At 39.0% G+C, this 15,443-nt stretch overlaps 1 protein-coding gene across 4 annotated transcripts in view; it reads right to left on the bottom strand.

Moving 5' to 3' along the window:
- Positions 1–14,038, bottom strand: part of ap2a1 (adaptor related protein complex 2 subunit alpha 1) — a 48,391-nt gene extending 34,353 nt beyond the window's left edge. For 2 of the 4 annotated variants that reach the window (XM_023286685.3, XM_055004933.1), the window contains exons 1-2: positions 13,240–14,038; positions 4,597–4,808 (exon numbers count right to left, since the gene is read on the bottom strand). In XM_023286685.3, the coding sequence (XP_023142453.1) occupies positions 4,597–4,808; positions 13,240–13,306 (279 nt within the window). In that variant the 5' untranslated portion in view covers positions 13,307–14,038. The remainder of the gene's footprint in view (positions 1–4,596; positions 4,809–13,239) is intronic. The other 2 variants (XM_055004935.1, XM_055004934.1) reach the window with 1 other exon arrangement.
- Positions 14,039–15,443: the final 1,405 nt, after the last annotated feature.

Here is a 15,443-nt window from a genome sequence, read left to right as displayed (position 1 = left end):
GTTGGCCGAGTACTGCTCTCTGAGTGCTTTTCTTGTTCACTGATGTGACAAGCCGTGAGCGTGTGTGAACACGTGTGTGCCAGGATGTGAAATTAACTTTTTAAGCCACTCACAGACATGTCCAAATGTGATTCATTCACTAGTAAATGATCATTTTGTGCCTTAAATCTACCAACCACTTCATGTTTAACCAGTATCTGGCTGCTGCTAATTTCCCACCATGGTATGCCAGCTTTTGTGTTAATGGGTTGGAGCATTAAAGAATTAATTTCGGAATAAATTTTGTCAATTACAATGTTCAAACATGTTCTAAAAGCTGAAAAAAATGCAACTTTTTAGCAATTGTCACTGTCTCCCGCATTTTCATCTTAAAAAAAATTTCCTAAAAGATCGCAACTTGCATCACAATTTTTTAGAAAAGCTGGCGCGAATTCAGGCATTTTCAGCCGCAACAATCTCGAAAAACGCTCTCGAAATCCTGGAAATCAATCGATCGGTCTGTCTGTCTGTTCTGCTGCACATGCTGGCCCATTACCTTATTGGGATGCTGTGTGTTGTTTTTTGACTTTGTCATCCATCTGTAGTTTTGACAACAAGGAACTAAAAAAATTTGCAGGGCGTCCCCCACCACCACTCCTACTCCCAGCGAGCTTGAGTTGTAAACCATTGATTAGACAGTTATGCAACAGTAAGCAAGCGTAATTTTTAGGGACAAGCTAAATATGGCTCTGTGAACCCCTTTACACAGGAGACATTCATTTTGTGGACTGTCACTAGCAGTCAATATTGAACAAAATAGAACATCACATTGGGATTTTGTTTCTTGTGAGTGTTACACCTGGCAGCACAACTCTTTGCTAGTGAAGAACAGTTGATAAGTAATTTAACTGCAACCTAGCTGTTAATGGTACATAATATTGGCCTTACTCGCAGAATCACATTGTCAGACTTGTTATCTTTGCTGATTTTTTATTGTAGCCACAGAATTATTACTGTAGGCATCCACTCATTTATCATTTTATTAGGCACACCTAGCTAAGATACAAATTGGTACCCTCAGGGAAATTGCAATTAATGTCACTGTAATGCAATAAATCCCCCTTCATGATGGTGATAATGGTCAGTTGATGCTGAAAGAGTTTAAGAGAGGCGGTAAATCAGCTTGGAAGGTGGGTTTGTGATGTTATACATCAACTTGAGCAGAGAAATAATGCAAACATATTAAGTTTGAATATTCATTTGAGTTCAATAATTCTGTCCCATTTGTTGTATTTTGTCAGATGAAAAACAACATATATCAGCCACTGATCGCCCTGCTCTCTAAATAATTAACTGTAGCCATTGAAACACATATCAGTCAGCAACTATAGTAAAGAGAGAGATATAGCAGTTGGTTATGATCCACAAACTCATTGCTAGATGTCATTAAATCCTACAGATAAATGCTTTATTGGTGCTACTGAATTTTCTTTTAAACAAGAGGTTCCTTTACATTCAGTGTTATGTACTAGAACACATAGCGTGAATCGTTGGTCTGAAAAAAATAATAAAATCAATGCATTTCCTGCCTCATAAAACATTTTCAAAACCAAATTGCTAATGAAGTTTTAAACCACCACCTGTAGATCAATATAAGTGTGTGTCACTATTTGTACAACTGTGCAAATTATGGTATCTCATCCCAATTAATACTTGAGGAACACAATACATTTTGGGGATGTTACCAGTTACCACCATTGGTATGAGTTTGACAGACCATAGTTAACAGGCAAACAATCCAGCTATATCATACTGTGTGTACACATCAATTGTATTAAAATGCTAATAAAATTATAAAAAAAAAAAAAAAAAAAATATATATATATATATATATATATATATATATATATATATATATATATATATATATATATATATATATATATATAAATATATATATATATATATATATATATATTCCAAAGCATTGACTGTATCCCCTCAGTTTACAAGCAGATCTGCCATACTTCTCCTGAAACCATACTGTACACATAACAACCAATAACCGCTCTAGGAACTTGAGCAAAATAACTTCACCTGAAGAACTGTTGGACTTCCAAAAGCAGGTGTTCACCTCCCACAGCACAGTTGTGGGTTGAGGGGACTGTCTCGTAAAATAGGGCCCCTCTGTAGTAAGGTCTGGACAATGACTCTTACACATCAACATCTTAAGAGAACTTACGTATGTAGCTGCCGATCGTCCATCACAAATAGGACCATCAAATATGAGCAATTTTGAGGAGTGCAATTAGTCTTAAACTAGATTGTTCATTTTTATAATCTTGTCTTTTCATCTTAATGCACTCACATACCTAGCATCTCCTTTATCTCCTTTGAAATTCCTGTAGTCTTAGTTTGGCCCATTCCGCGGTGTCCTCAGAGTGTCGGCCCCGCTGCCATGGCAACGCTCTCTGGAGCCGCTCTTCCATCCCGGCCCGCGCTGCACCTCTCCCCGGTATCTCTACCTGTAGTCCTCGCCTGTTCAGTTCCTCTGCTGCCTCCTGTGCACTGCCGTAGGTCCGCGGACCGCTTTCCCAGTGGATTCGAATTTTTGCCAGGGGTGTCTGGAAGCGGATTCCCTTCTCTTTAAGTGCCCTTTTAATGCCGACATATTCTTTCCTTTTCTGAATTATCTCTGTGGCGTAATCGTGGTCAAAAAACAGTGGATGATTTTGATATTCGATTTTCTTTTTCCAGGCTTCCTTAAAAATCTTCTCCTTTGTTGTGTACTGTAAAAAGTTCACAACCAATGATCTCGGGGGTTTGTCAGAGTCCGGTCTTTGTATTAAAGCCCGATGGGCCCGCTGTATTTGCAGGTCTGTTTCTGCTGGTAAGGATAACTCCGTTTTCAGAAGTTGTTCGATAAATTGTGGGGCAGAGTTGCCCTCTACCCCTTCTTTTAGGCCGAAGATGCGGATATTGTTCCGCCGGTTTCTCCCTTCTTGGTCTGTCAATCTGTCCTGTAGTATCCTCTGTTGTTTCAGTGCCTGAAGTAGGGCGTCTTTTACCTCCATGTTCCAGCTTTCCACGTCGGCCACTCTCTGTTCGGCTCCATCCAGTCTAGTTGTTTGTTTTGCTAGCTCGTTTGCCGTTGCCGTGAGCTTTTGGTTAACATTTTTCATAAAGTCCTCGAGTTCTTCTTTCATTTCTTTTTTTATTTCTTCTTTGAATGTAGTTAACTCCGTTTTTAGCTCACTTTTAAAGTCTTGAATTTCCCTGACAATGTCTTTCAGACCTGCCCGTATCATATCTGTAGCTTCAGTTTCCGCATGTTCCGGCTCACCCGCGTCTGTTTCAGACATGTCTCCTCTGTGTTTCTCCGTCAGTTCGAGTTGTTCTGCCAGGTTTTTAGTAGTTTTTGTCCTTCTTGTTCTCCCTCCCCTTTGCATCTCTAATTCGAATCCATTATTTGCGTTTTAGCTTTGAATTTGGGGAATTTTATTGAGTGTTGATCGGGAGCTAATCGTCTATGCTGCCATATTGGGCTGGCTCATTCCTGGAAGTCTCAAGTATAGGTTTTGATTTGGCAAAACTGCCAAAATGTATTGTATTCAAACTTGCACTTATGGTAAAATTGGTAATATTGGACTGGCAACAATCCAATATAGCCAATTAGAATGACAACAAACAAGGACCAACCGAACACAGTTTCATATCCTATGTAGAAAACAGACAAAACTCAAGCGCAAATCTTTTGACAACTACATCATCTAGTGCACATCTAGTGAATATTCCACTGTGATGGAATATTCTGCTCATCAGATAGAAGAGATGCTGTATTGTGTGCTAGGAACTAATAATTGAACAATAACCAGGTCGCATACTATTTATATCTTTGACCGTGTGCAAAGTCTGTGACATGACATAATGAGCAAAGGTTTTAATGTAAGCGTTACACTTAAAGCAACTGACATGTAATGGTTACTGGAGCTCACTGTGAGTTTGATGTTCTACTGCAAATGAAGGTGGGGCTTAAGAGGATCACGTTTTATTTTCAAATGTGACTTTGGATTCTAATGATAAAGAAATCAAGACAATTGAGATAGAATGGTTATTGTGCTGCATTCTACTTCACAGTGGTGCTCTTGTTTTGTGTGATAAATCAACCCTAGATGTGGCAATATCGTAGCACTATGGACCTTTACTCGGCCTCAGATAGGCGGTTGAAGCTGGTGATAAGAGCCATATGCTAAAGGGACACTTGTGATGGTTGCCACTTTCCCATCTCACTTTGCATGTTTATGGATAATCTATTGCAAAAAGATTTGCAGAAGGCCTGGTTTATGTGATGGGTTTATGTGTTTTTTGTCACATTTTTGTGATTTCAAAATTGACTAAAATCCTCTTGATAATGATTTTGCGATACTCAAGCAGCTCTAATTGTAGGTAAGGTGTATTACACCTTAAAAGGACTACAAAGACATCACTAATTAAAATAACAAAGTCACGAGTAAAAGCTGAATATTAGGGCTACATTTGCAGCTCTGTACAAGAAATATAAAATTTCATCAAGTAGACCTATAAACACACACACAATAAAAACAGCAAAAGACTTACAATCTGTTTCTCTGTGTACTTGTTAGAGCTCAACAAGTTGACTGCTTCCATATGTCCAAAGTCGATGTCATGGCCAAGCAGGAAGATAAAGAGCAGCTTGCAGACATACTTCTTCTTGCTGTAGCCATCTAGAGCCTTGTCTCCTTTAAACTTGGAGCGAATGTTGGCCAACTCTTTATTGATCCGTTTGATCTCAGCCTCCTTGCTCTTACCTGACAGGGGAAGGAAGAAATACAATGTCAACACTTTAAATATGGACATAATTGATCTGTATTTATACAATAAAAAGTCATATAGCCCATGTTTGAGTTCAAGAACCAAAAACAACATGATCTCTGAAGACCAAGAGCAAAGAATGAGACTAATTATCTTAAGGTAAACAATATCTGTGATATTTGTCAAATCATTTGTAATGCAGCTCCACCATGTCTCCAAATCCCTCAAATTCCATCCATCCATCCATTATCTATACACCGCTTAATCCTCATTAGGGTCGCGGGGGGGGCTGGAGCCTATCCCAGCTGACTCGGGCGAAGGCAGGGGACACCCTGGACAGATCGCCAGTCTGTCGCAGGGCCACATACAGAGACAAACAATCACTCTCACATTCACACCTACGGGCAATTTAGAATAATCAATTAACCTCAGCATATTTTTGGACTGTGGGAGGAAGCCAGAGTACCCGGAGAAAACCCACGCATGCACAGGGAGAACATGCAAACTCCATGCAGAAAGATCCCGGGAAAGCCGGGACGCGAACCAGGGACCTTCTTGCTGCAAGGCGAAAGTGCTAACCACTACACCACTGTGCAGCCGCCCTCAAATTCCACATAGCTGCAAAATTAATTACTGTGAGGCAGTATGAAAAATAAACACACAGACTGACAAATTCACTAAGCTCTGCAACACTTCTGCAATAAAAGATTTTCTGTCTCCTCACTATTATTTGCAAAAAAAAAATATGTACACAATTGTAAAATTTGTATGCAGTTTGGTTTATATAGCACCAACTCACAACACGTCATCTGAAGGAACTTTACATAATGAGGTGAAGATCTTCCAATTTATTTAAATTTTATTTTAAAAAAAGTAGCAAAGCTTCTCATTTTTAACCTTTGAAAATGACCCAAAAAACCAACAGGTCAAAACAGTACCTAATAACCATTCATACCACAACCAGCAAAAGTTACTTCAGATTTGATAAAGTGCAGTCAAACCAAACCCTAAATACAAAGCATTATGAATGCTGTTTATAGGTGGAAATCCACACTTGACAGGGAATCTATCAATGAACTGGAATGTGTTGTTTCTTAATTTGTATTACTTGGGGGCATATTAGCTCCCAAAAAATTAAAAAATTAATCTAATCCCTGGAATGATATCAGTTTTATAACAGACAGCCATTGCTAAGGTGGCAGAGTGGGTCACCATTGTCTCCAAGTTTCCTTCAGCCCTTGTATGGCACATGCATGTGTGTCTGTGTATGCGTGTGTGTGTGTGCGCTCTCTACACATTGTAGAGCGCTTTGTAGAACCTAGTACCTAAAAAAAAGCACTATGCAAGTGCTGATCATTTAACATTTGTTTCTGGACTCAAAAAATAAATGTATCAACTTCTCTTTACAGAAACAAGCACGCAAATTAAACGTAACACCACCATAATGCTTAAAATGAACGGGGGACGCGAATATTAGGATCAGTTAGGATCGGGTCCGATGAGACGACACGACTCAATATTCGGGTCCAGCCCCATGGCAAGGTTGGTGGTTCAATCCCCCACCCCTCTACATGTGTCCCAGACACTGAACCCAAAGTTGCTCCTGATGGCAGGAGTGTGTGAATGGCGAACACATTGTAAAGCACTGTGAGTACCACTAAGATTGAAAAGCGCTATGTTAGTGTTGCCCATTTGTTACACTCATCAGACTCATCGACAAACGCGACAATGGGAAAGTATAAGTAGGTCAGCATGGATCTGAAATAGCAAACCGTGGACTTGAACATGTCAGGAAAGTCACTTGGAGCCATTTCAAAGACGCCACAGAACTCACAATAATCTGCGCAGGTAATTGTAAATAATATGTGCATGGCACTTTTGCCACAGCCACAGTCAGGAAGAAAGCACAAGGGTTAGGGTTATTTACCTGCTTCTGAGAAATAACTGGTCAAGAGTCAACCAAGAATCACCAAAAACAGGTCTGCAATGAATTAAAGCTGCTGGAAGCGCCAATGTCCACAGTCAAGTGTGTCTTACTTGGCCGTGGGCTGAGAGGCTGCCATGCAAGAAGGAAGCCCTTCCTCCAAAGGAGAAACCTTAAGGCTGAATTGAGGTTTACTGCTGATCACATGGACACAGAAAAAGTCTTCTGGAGAAAAAAATTGGCTATTCGGCCACAATGACTAGAAATATGCTTAGAGGAGAGAAGGTGAGGCTTGTAACCCTTACAACACCACTCCTACTGTCAAGCATGGTCGTAGTATTACGCTGTGGGGCCGTTCTGCTGCAAGTAGAACTGGTACTTTACACAAAGTAAATGTAATAATGAAAAAGGAAGATTACCTCCACACTCCTCAAGAAAACTTTAAATTAAGTGTTCCAACAAGAGAATTATCCCAAACACTAGGTATCAAGCCTATAGAGAACAATACTTAACAGACACAAAATAATCTGCTGTTTGCTTGATATTGGGAAAGTCCATCTAAAATAGTCTGATTTAGGCATTTCTATACCATTTTTGATGTGTGCTTGGGATCATCATCTTGTAGGAACACCCAAAGTGGGTGGGACCCAACTTTCTGGCTGATGATTTTAGTTTTTCCTGGAGAATGTGGAAGTAATCCTCCTTTTTCATTATTCCATTTACTTTGTGCAAAGCACCAGGGGGCTATACTATGAAGCAAGTTTGATATAGCTGACATTTCTTTGGGCTCAACAAAAACTAAAGCCCCACGTAGTTCCTTTGAAAAAGAGATCATGTAATCTCAATGGGATTTATCTGGTTAAATAAAATAAAAGTGATAAAGGTATCACAAACGTTAACTTTCTGTTTAATCAGGCCTTCTTCTTCAAATGGGAAAAAAGGTGTTAAACTCATCATCTGACTCTTCTTCAGCAAAAAAATTTAAGCGATCATGTGCCATCTACTTCAATCAACAGGTTGTTTAAATAAAGAACACAGAAATGTATTACTCTAAGAAGCGCTGCTCCACTGGCAGCAAAACAGCCCCAGAGCACAACTACTAATTGAAGTTGCTGTATGGATTTTTTTGGACCTACCAGATTTAGTCACATTTCCAGAAGATGTGTTATAAATCTATGAAAACAAACAAACCCAAAGCAAAATGCATGATTGTGTTTTCGTGACAAAGATGCGTGTGTTTCAATAATTCCATCATAGAAAATTTTGTGTTGTCAGAGCGGGGCTCCAGACTGCACCATTCAACTTAAACCTAACCACAGTTTGGTGGCTTCACCCTGACTGCCCTCCTAACACCTCTGGGTTTTACTTGTCATCAAGGTGAACTCATTCCATTACTAGAGCTGGGCGATAAATCGATTTTATCGATTAATTCGAGTTTGTACTTAATGTCGATTTGTTTTTATGAAAATCGATTTTCTCATCAACATCCGCCACCAGCGCCTGCCGCTGGGCTCCCGTAGTTCAGAGTGGGCCGGTCAAAGTTTCAGTATCCATTCATGTTGCCTTCATGCTAAAATATTGGATCTATTTAACCAAATAACTCAACTCATTGATTAAAGACGAAACAACTTGAGGCCTTCATAATTGAGAAAGATTTGAAAATCATTCAAAGGCATTTATTCACTCATGTATGCAATAAGCCCAGAATGATAAAAGGGAGTAAGTTCATTCGTTACTGCGCAAGAATTTTTCATATGACTCATGAATGACATTAGTCATTGCAGAATCCAGTGTGTACTGCCAACGTGGGGTAGTGATGGCACAACGGTTAAGTTCTGGACTACTGATCTGAAGGTCAGAGGTTCAAACCCTGATGCGGCCACTGTTGGCCGCCGTTGAGCAAGGCCCTTAATCCTTCGTGCTCCAGAGGTGCCGTACCACGGCTGACACTGTGAAAATCAGAATTTCCCCTCGTGGGATTAATAAGGGATAATAATAAAAAAAAACTGTGGTGAGTTGTTCTCTGTAGTTCAATACTTGGCAATGCTCAGCAGTAGTGTGTGCATGTGTTGCTCCATGTCGGTGTGTGGGAACAGCGGCTAATTCTGGAGCAAAGTTACGGGGGGTTTGTAGTTACTTTGGCGTTGGCTACGGCCCACAGTAGCCTGTATGAAGGTTCAATAAACAACCATTCATCTCAAAGGGTCACTGCATTATTTTTGTGAAAGTCCATTGCTCATTGCCTCTGAACACACAGACAGACAAACCATGGATCACAGGAGGACTGGATGTTGATCAGTACTTGGGAAGGGCGTCATCATGTTTCACCCAAACTAACAGGGGAGGGAGACTTTGGCAGACTGTTGGATGCAGCGTGTGGGAGAATTAGAGATAAACTAAAACAAGACAAGCTAGGAAATGCCGCAGCAAAGTAGTTAGCTATAGACTGCATTCTAATTAGTTTTATTCCGATTTATTGTGGAAGATGTCGGTCTGAGGAACGTTCTTAGCATCGCAACAAATGATGGCACGTATGAGCCTCAACCTGCATCAATGAAAGGTTTTTATAGGTGTGACGATATAAACCAGGACTATAGTGCCCAATGCAGCGGTCATGGGTTCAAGTCCGTCCCACGGCCCAGTTGCTCTTCTCCCCACGTTCCCTGTCCTCTCCACTGCCTAAAAAGGCCAAAAAAAGAAATACAAACATGGACTTCGCAGACTAAAAAGTCTTCTGCACAGTCAGTCCCAGCTGTGTACTTGTTTGGTGCTCAACCCTCTTCCCTCTAATGGGCCAGCTGCTACTGAACATAGACTGTCTCTGCTGGTACCTGTTCAGAAAAAATAGGAATACAAATTTATAAATGTTAACTTGCTGTTGCTGGAAAGGTTTCTGTTATAATGTTATGATCGTGGGTCTAGACTCTGAGGGTAACTTGTTTTTCTATAACAAACCAGATAAATTGTTAATGCCCTTAGGTTGAGATTTACAAGAAAAATTTTAACTGCTACTGTGTTAAGGGAATACTGCTTTTAAAAAGCACTTTATTTGTTTAAAGTATTTCCAAACCAAATGTGATTGTATGATTGTATTTTTGTTGATATAGCAGTACTTTTAAAATAAAAGTGCAGAATACACTACTATTAAAATTATTATTTTAAGAAAAATAAGTTTAATAGTTTAAAAGTAGTTTTTTGACATCAACTGAATAGTTGCAGTGGGATTAATACCTGATATGAAATGGGTCCTTGCTGCCAGGCATTTCGCGGTGCCGCCAATCCCACATACTTTTTCCATGGCTCAATGCAAAGAAGTTCGATGCTGTGTTCAACTTGAAATCGCTCTCATGATGAAGGAGGTTGCAGAAATTTTTGTAATTCTTGTACTGGGCAGCTGCACCATCGCTGAAGTAGTGCAGCAATGACAAAGTACGACTTGTCTTGAGGTGCTCAAGCAGAACCTAATGAGCCATCTTGTTCATACTCCAACTCCAATGGATGCAAATGCAGGGTCAGTAGCAGAATGATGTAAGCATGAAGGCATTATGATCTCTTACTATTACTATCCCAGAGTTCATCAACCTACCCATGATTCAAGATGTCCATCTGACCAAATGGCCAGACACAGGGATCCGTGTCAACCGTGATTGGCCATAAAGCCCATTTCTAATGGCATGTGAAAGCTTTCTAAGCATTGGTAATGTCATTCGGAGTATTTTCACAACAACATTCATGAAATAATATTAGAGATCTAGTTTTTTTCAATTTTTTAAAATATATGCAGTTTTTAACATATCCTGAAACTGACAGGTCTTAAACACAAACCTGAGTCTTGTTTGCCAGTATTTGCTGCATTCTCTTCATTCACCAGAAACAAAACACCCCCTGAAAATATGAAGACTCTAGGACATATACTTCAAGAGACATGGACATCTGAAAGTGGCATCTCGTTCAAAATTCCAACTCCCAAATGCTTTATTGAAAATTTCTATTGGGTGAGAAATTATGAAAATGTTGGAATTTCAGCTAAAGAAAATGGCAGATGTCATTTTCAGATGTCAAAGATCATTCCTTACAAAATTTTGAATGATTCTAAAGTGGTTGAGCAACTGACCTCCCCTAATCTCACTGAGTTGACATAGAATGACCCAGCTATAAGTGATGACAACTCATCATCCACTCTTGTCTTAACTGTCAGTCTCACTCAAACCAAGTATATAACTTGTTTTCTTAACGACTAATCACACCTTATGAAAACATTTCAATTTCATTGTATTTCAAATAGAATTGGACATGTTTCTTTAGACAACAGCAACAAGGCTTAGAAGAAACTATGTTTCCATAACCTTTAAACAACACAATCGAGTCAGCAATCTTAGCTAAGTTTATGCTAAGCTAATTCCCATGCAGTATTAAACAGAATGACTGGGTGCATTGTTGTACAAAAGCCATAGAAGGCATTATGATAAGTAGATCCCGTAGAAATTGTTTATAGATAAATACGCTGATCAAAGAATGGGCTCCAACAGCTGTTTATGGGATGTGATAATGTACAAAACATCCCTTGTCCATGGGAGATTTTATGTACAAACTTGATATGTTGACTAGCTAAGCTTATTCAAGGTGTGTGATAGGACGGTATAATGTAAGGCTAAAACATTTCTCTTCTTATATCCTTACTGAAATTACTGACTTGTCAAGGACTGCATTTAACTGAAGTAGTCATGTACAGACAGTCCCATTTTGTTATTTTAGGTATCAACATTGTCTCAATATAGTTTCCTGTAATCCTTTTTATTCACTTACTAAGTAATTTACAATAATGGTAATAAAAAAGAAAACATGAAATAAACGAGTGGCATTTCTTTTCCTTGAATTACAGACAGGCCTTTGTGTCTGTTTTCCTCAGATTAAGAGTAAACACAAACTCAAAACAAAATAAAACAAAAAAGCAATTTCTAATTTTTGGTACCCATTCTTCCAATGTTTGTCATACTTATGTTCCATGCCTTTATTTAAATAGCAGCTTCTATGAAGGTGTACCACAATAAAAACTGCACATTCCTAATAAGAATTTCATGGACACAGACATACAGAGTGGAGAGTTTTCTCTAGGGAAAAAAACAGCCGATTAAATTTAGTGAATTTCGGAAGTTAGATTCTCCCAATTAAGAATTATGCATATCCTTTCACAGTTCATTGGGTTAATATTTCTTCCACAAGGGCAACAATTTACAGGCCCTGTCAATGCAGGTAAAACCAATATCGATATAATTTGGATGGAATATCTAGACAATCGTGCAAATTTTTGTGAAAATATTCACTATTCAACTTAAACATTCGCACGACAGTAGTTGATGGACAGATTTTATTTGCTGGCTGTTCAGAAATGTGCCCATTTAAACACAAACATATTAAATGAACACATTTGATGTGGCACAGATCAAAATTTCTAATTTGCATTTGGGGAAAAGTTCCACCTGCTTAAATTACAATGAAACCAGAAGCATCAAAGATTTCATCAAAAGGTGGCTATAACTGCCTGTCTTCTATTACCCTTTGCAAACCTAACAGCAGCTGTAAACATATGATGCATTACACTGGCAAATCACCAGAAAAGCAAAAGCTTGATGCCGCTGTTTTGAAAAGTTATTGTTGATACAAGGCATAACTGGAACACTGCCTTGAAAAGTATCATAACAGTGTCATGGGAATAAATAATAGAAATTTAAAAAATAACCACTTTTTAAAAAAGGTATTAAAGAATTACATTCAGAAATTCTAATACCACATTTTCCTTTTTAAAAAATCATTTTTTAAATTTTTTAATGTTTTTTCTAAGCTTTTTTTTTTTTTTTTTAAACTGTACTGCCTTTACCTGTAAATATTTATTTCACGATGTCTCTTTTATTAAATATTTGCCACTGCCTCAACCTTTTTTGGGGTTTACGGGGCTAGTCTGAAGACGGGTCAGGTAAAGGTAGAGGTACTGCAACCTTTATTTTCTTAAAGAGTGCTGTCTTCCTTTCAAAGTTACTACTGTGTATACTGTCAGGCAAAAGGACGGCCATACTGCCACCTTAAAATACTTAGATCAACACCTATTTTCAACTAGAAAATGACCTTCCAGATTAGTTTATACGTCTGGATTTCCAATGTCTTACAGATGTCCATGATTCTGATTGTTTAACCAAAGCGAAAGCCAACAAAAAACGCCTCACTTTCGAACATTAATATAATCATTCTGTCACAGCTAGTGCTATTAAATCGATCCTGTTACAGGCAAAATCTGAGTTCTATTTGTTGCATTATCCTTGGTACAAAGCGTAAGAAGTTAAAAAAAAAAGACCTCTACAAACGATTACTGCTATTTGCGTCGGTGCCACCGCGTCATTTCACAACAGCATGTATGAGTACAACCAGCAACAACATGAGCAAAGTCAACGGGTGTCGTTGGCTTTAAATGAAACACACCAACAAGCAGAAAAAATAAAGTCACTTACAATTTCTGATGTCCGAAATGAAAACCGCTAATCCGCGCATTCCATCTCCTTTCGACACAGCCGGCATTTCTGCAGGTTTCTGTTCTCACTCCGGCCTTACCCGTAAAAATAAACTGACGTTGGTCAGCCTTTCACACTGGACTGGAGTGGAAGATGTCCACCTTAATGTTCCGTATTAGCTAGCTGCTTTGCCGATTAAGTCGTTCGCTTTATCTGTATGACTGAAGGTTACCTACCAAGCTCTCTGTGTGCTTCTGGGTTGCTAGCTCAGATAGCATTTGCTAGAATCGCTGGATGGCGGTGGATCAAGCAGCAGCAGGAGGATAAGTTAACGTTATCCCTGTTAGCTGACTTGTTTCCGCTGGCTATGGCAAGCTAGTTATTTCATTCAATCTTTATCTCCTAAGGATAAGGGCGACGCGTAACACATACAGTAACAACTGTCTAAAGTTAAAACCACCCACTACTTGGATGATACTAAGATGAATGTAGTGCGATGGGTTGTTAAGAATATCGTCCGAGAATGCAATGTTACGTTACTTCGAGTCACGCACCGTAAAGCTAGCTTAACAGCTAGCTAGATAGGTGGCTAGCAATATCATTCAAATACTGAAGTACATCACCAGTTGACCGAAATAACTCAGTCGAGAGTCTCAACCGCCAACCAGTAATATGAAGTTATAATCTTGCCCTTTTTTTCACGCACTGAATTTAGTTCGTATTAAGGTATATAGTTGATCTCCGTTCCTATTCTCCAGCTCCCACTCCACGGCTCGAATAAGGCTCGTGACAGCAGTACGGCGTGACCGTGCGACGCACTCATGCACGCGTACGCTCCGTTCCGTTGGCCGAGTGCAGCCTGGCTCTGATTGGTCTAATACTGGGGAGGGAGAAATCCTTCTGTACAACCGAAGAACTTCCACCATCTTTGGCTTTGACCGAGCTACGTTTGTTGGCTACTTGGCGTTGGCACACGACATTATGTAGTGTGTTACATGTGGATATAAGTTTCTTTACTCCCAAAAGCAACTCATACAAAAGTAACACATGATACAATTTGTGTCAACTGTGTAAATATTATAATGAGAGACATTATTATTTGTTGCAATTGCTATGGCACATTTAGCAATTAGTGCATTTAATTTTTTTTGTCATGACATGGTTTTACATCTTGCATTAAACTGTATCAAAATTCATGTATGTTATTAAATGACACAATCTTACTGGGAAAAACTTGATCTCAAGAGACCAGAAAACACTACATCACAGTTCGGATTGGCAAACAGGTCAATTAAATGTGGATTGTTAAATATTAGATCTCTGTCATCTATCTCTGTTAATGATCTGATAGCAGGTCATCTTGTTGTGACTCACTGAGACCTGGTTGTAGCATGAAGAATATGTAAGTCTAAATGAATCAACCTCCCCCCGGTCATATTAATTTCCATATACCTAGAAGTACAAGCAGAGGGGGAGAAGTGGAAGTAATTTTAAACTCAAACATTTGTAAGCTATATACGCACATTGTCATCAGTTTCCCCTCTGAAAAAGAGAGCAATTAATCATAGAACAGTAATTGCATGGTATAATTCACAACTACACATCTTCAAGCAGACTTCATGAAGACTGGTTTTGACTATCAGAGAAAAAATCATGAACATGTCTTTAGGTGCAGTGGCTCCGTGAGTTCAGACTTATATTTGGATGACATCTCTGCAAAAATCTCACATTGAGCTCACATCAATATTCACTTCTTCTAAACCAGCAACATGTACGTCAGACCCCATCTTAACCAGACTGTTCAAGGATGTTTTTCCTTTAATTAACCCTCCAGTATTAAACATGATCAACTTCTCTTCTTTAACAGGCTACGCACCACAGGCTTTTAAGGTTGCTGTAATCAAACCACTACTCAAAAGAGAGACTGGAACATGTCATTGGAATTAAAGTAACTGCATTAAACTGGTTAAGTCATATTTATTAGACAGATTTCAAATTATTCATGTTCCACTCACATTAGAGTTAGATATGGAGTTCCACAGGGTTCTGTGTTTGGACCGATAGTGTGTATTTTAAGGGAACAAAAACTTCGTCAGCACACTTCAATATTTATATTTACACTCTCGCACTCGCACACATACGCACATGCCCACTGAGAATAGAAAATCTTAGGTAATATTTTTAGGTAACACTGCATAAATTTC

The sequence above is a fragment of the Amphiprion ocellaris genome, chromosome 19 (genome assembly GCF_022539595.1).
Source record: "Amphiprion ocellaris isolate individual 3 ecotype Okinawa chromosome 19, ASM2253959v1, whole genome shotgun sequence".
NCBI lineage: Eukaryota > Metazoa > Chordata > Actinopteri > Pomacentridae > Amphiprion > Amphiprion ocellaris.
This window is presented reverse-complemented; position numbering and strand designations above follow the sequence as displayed.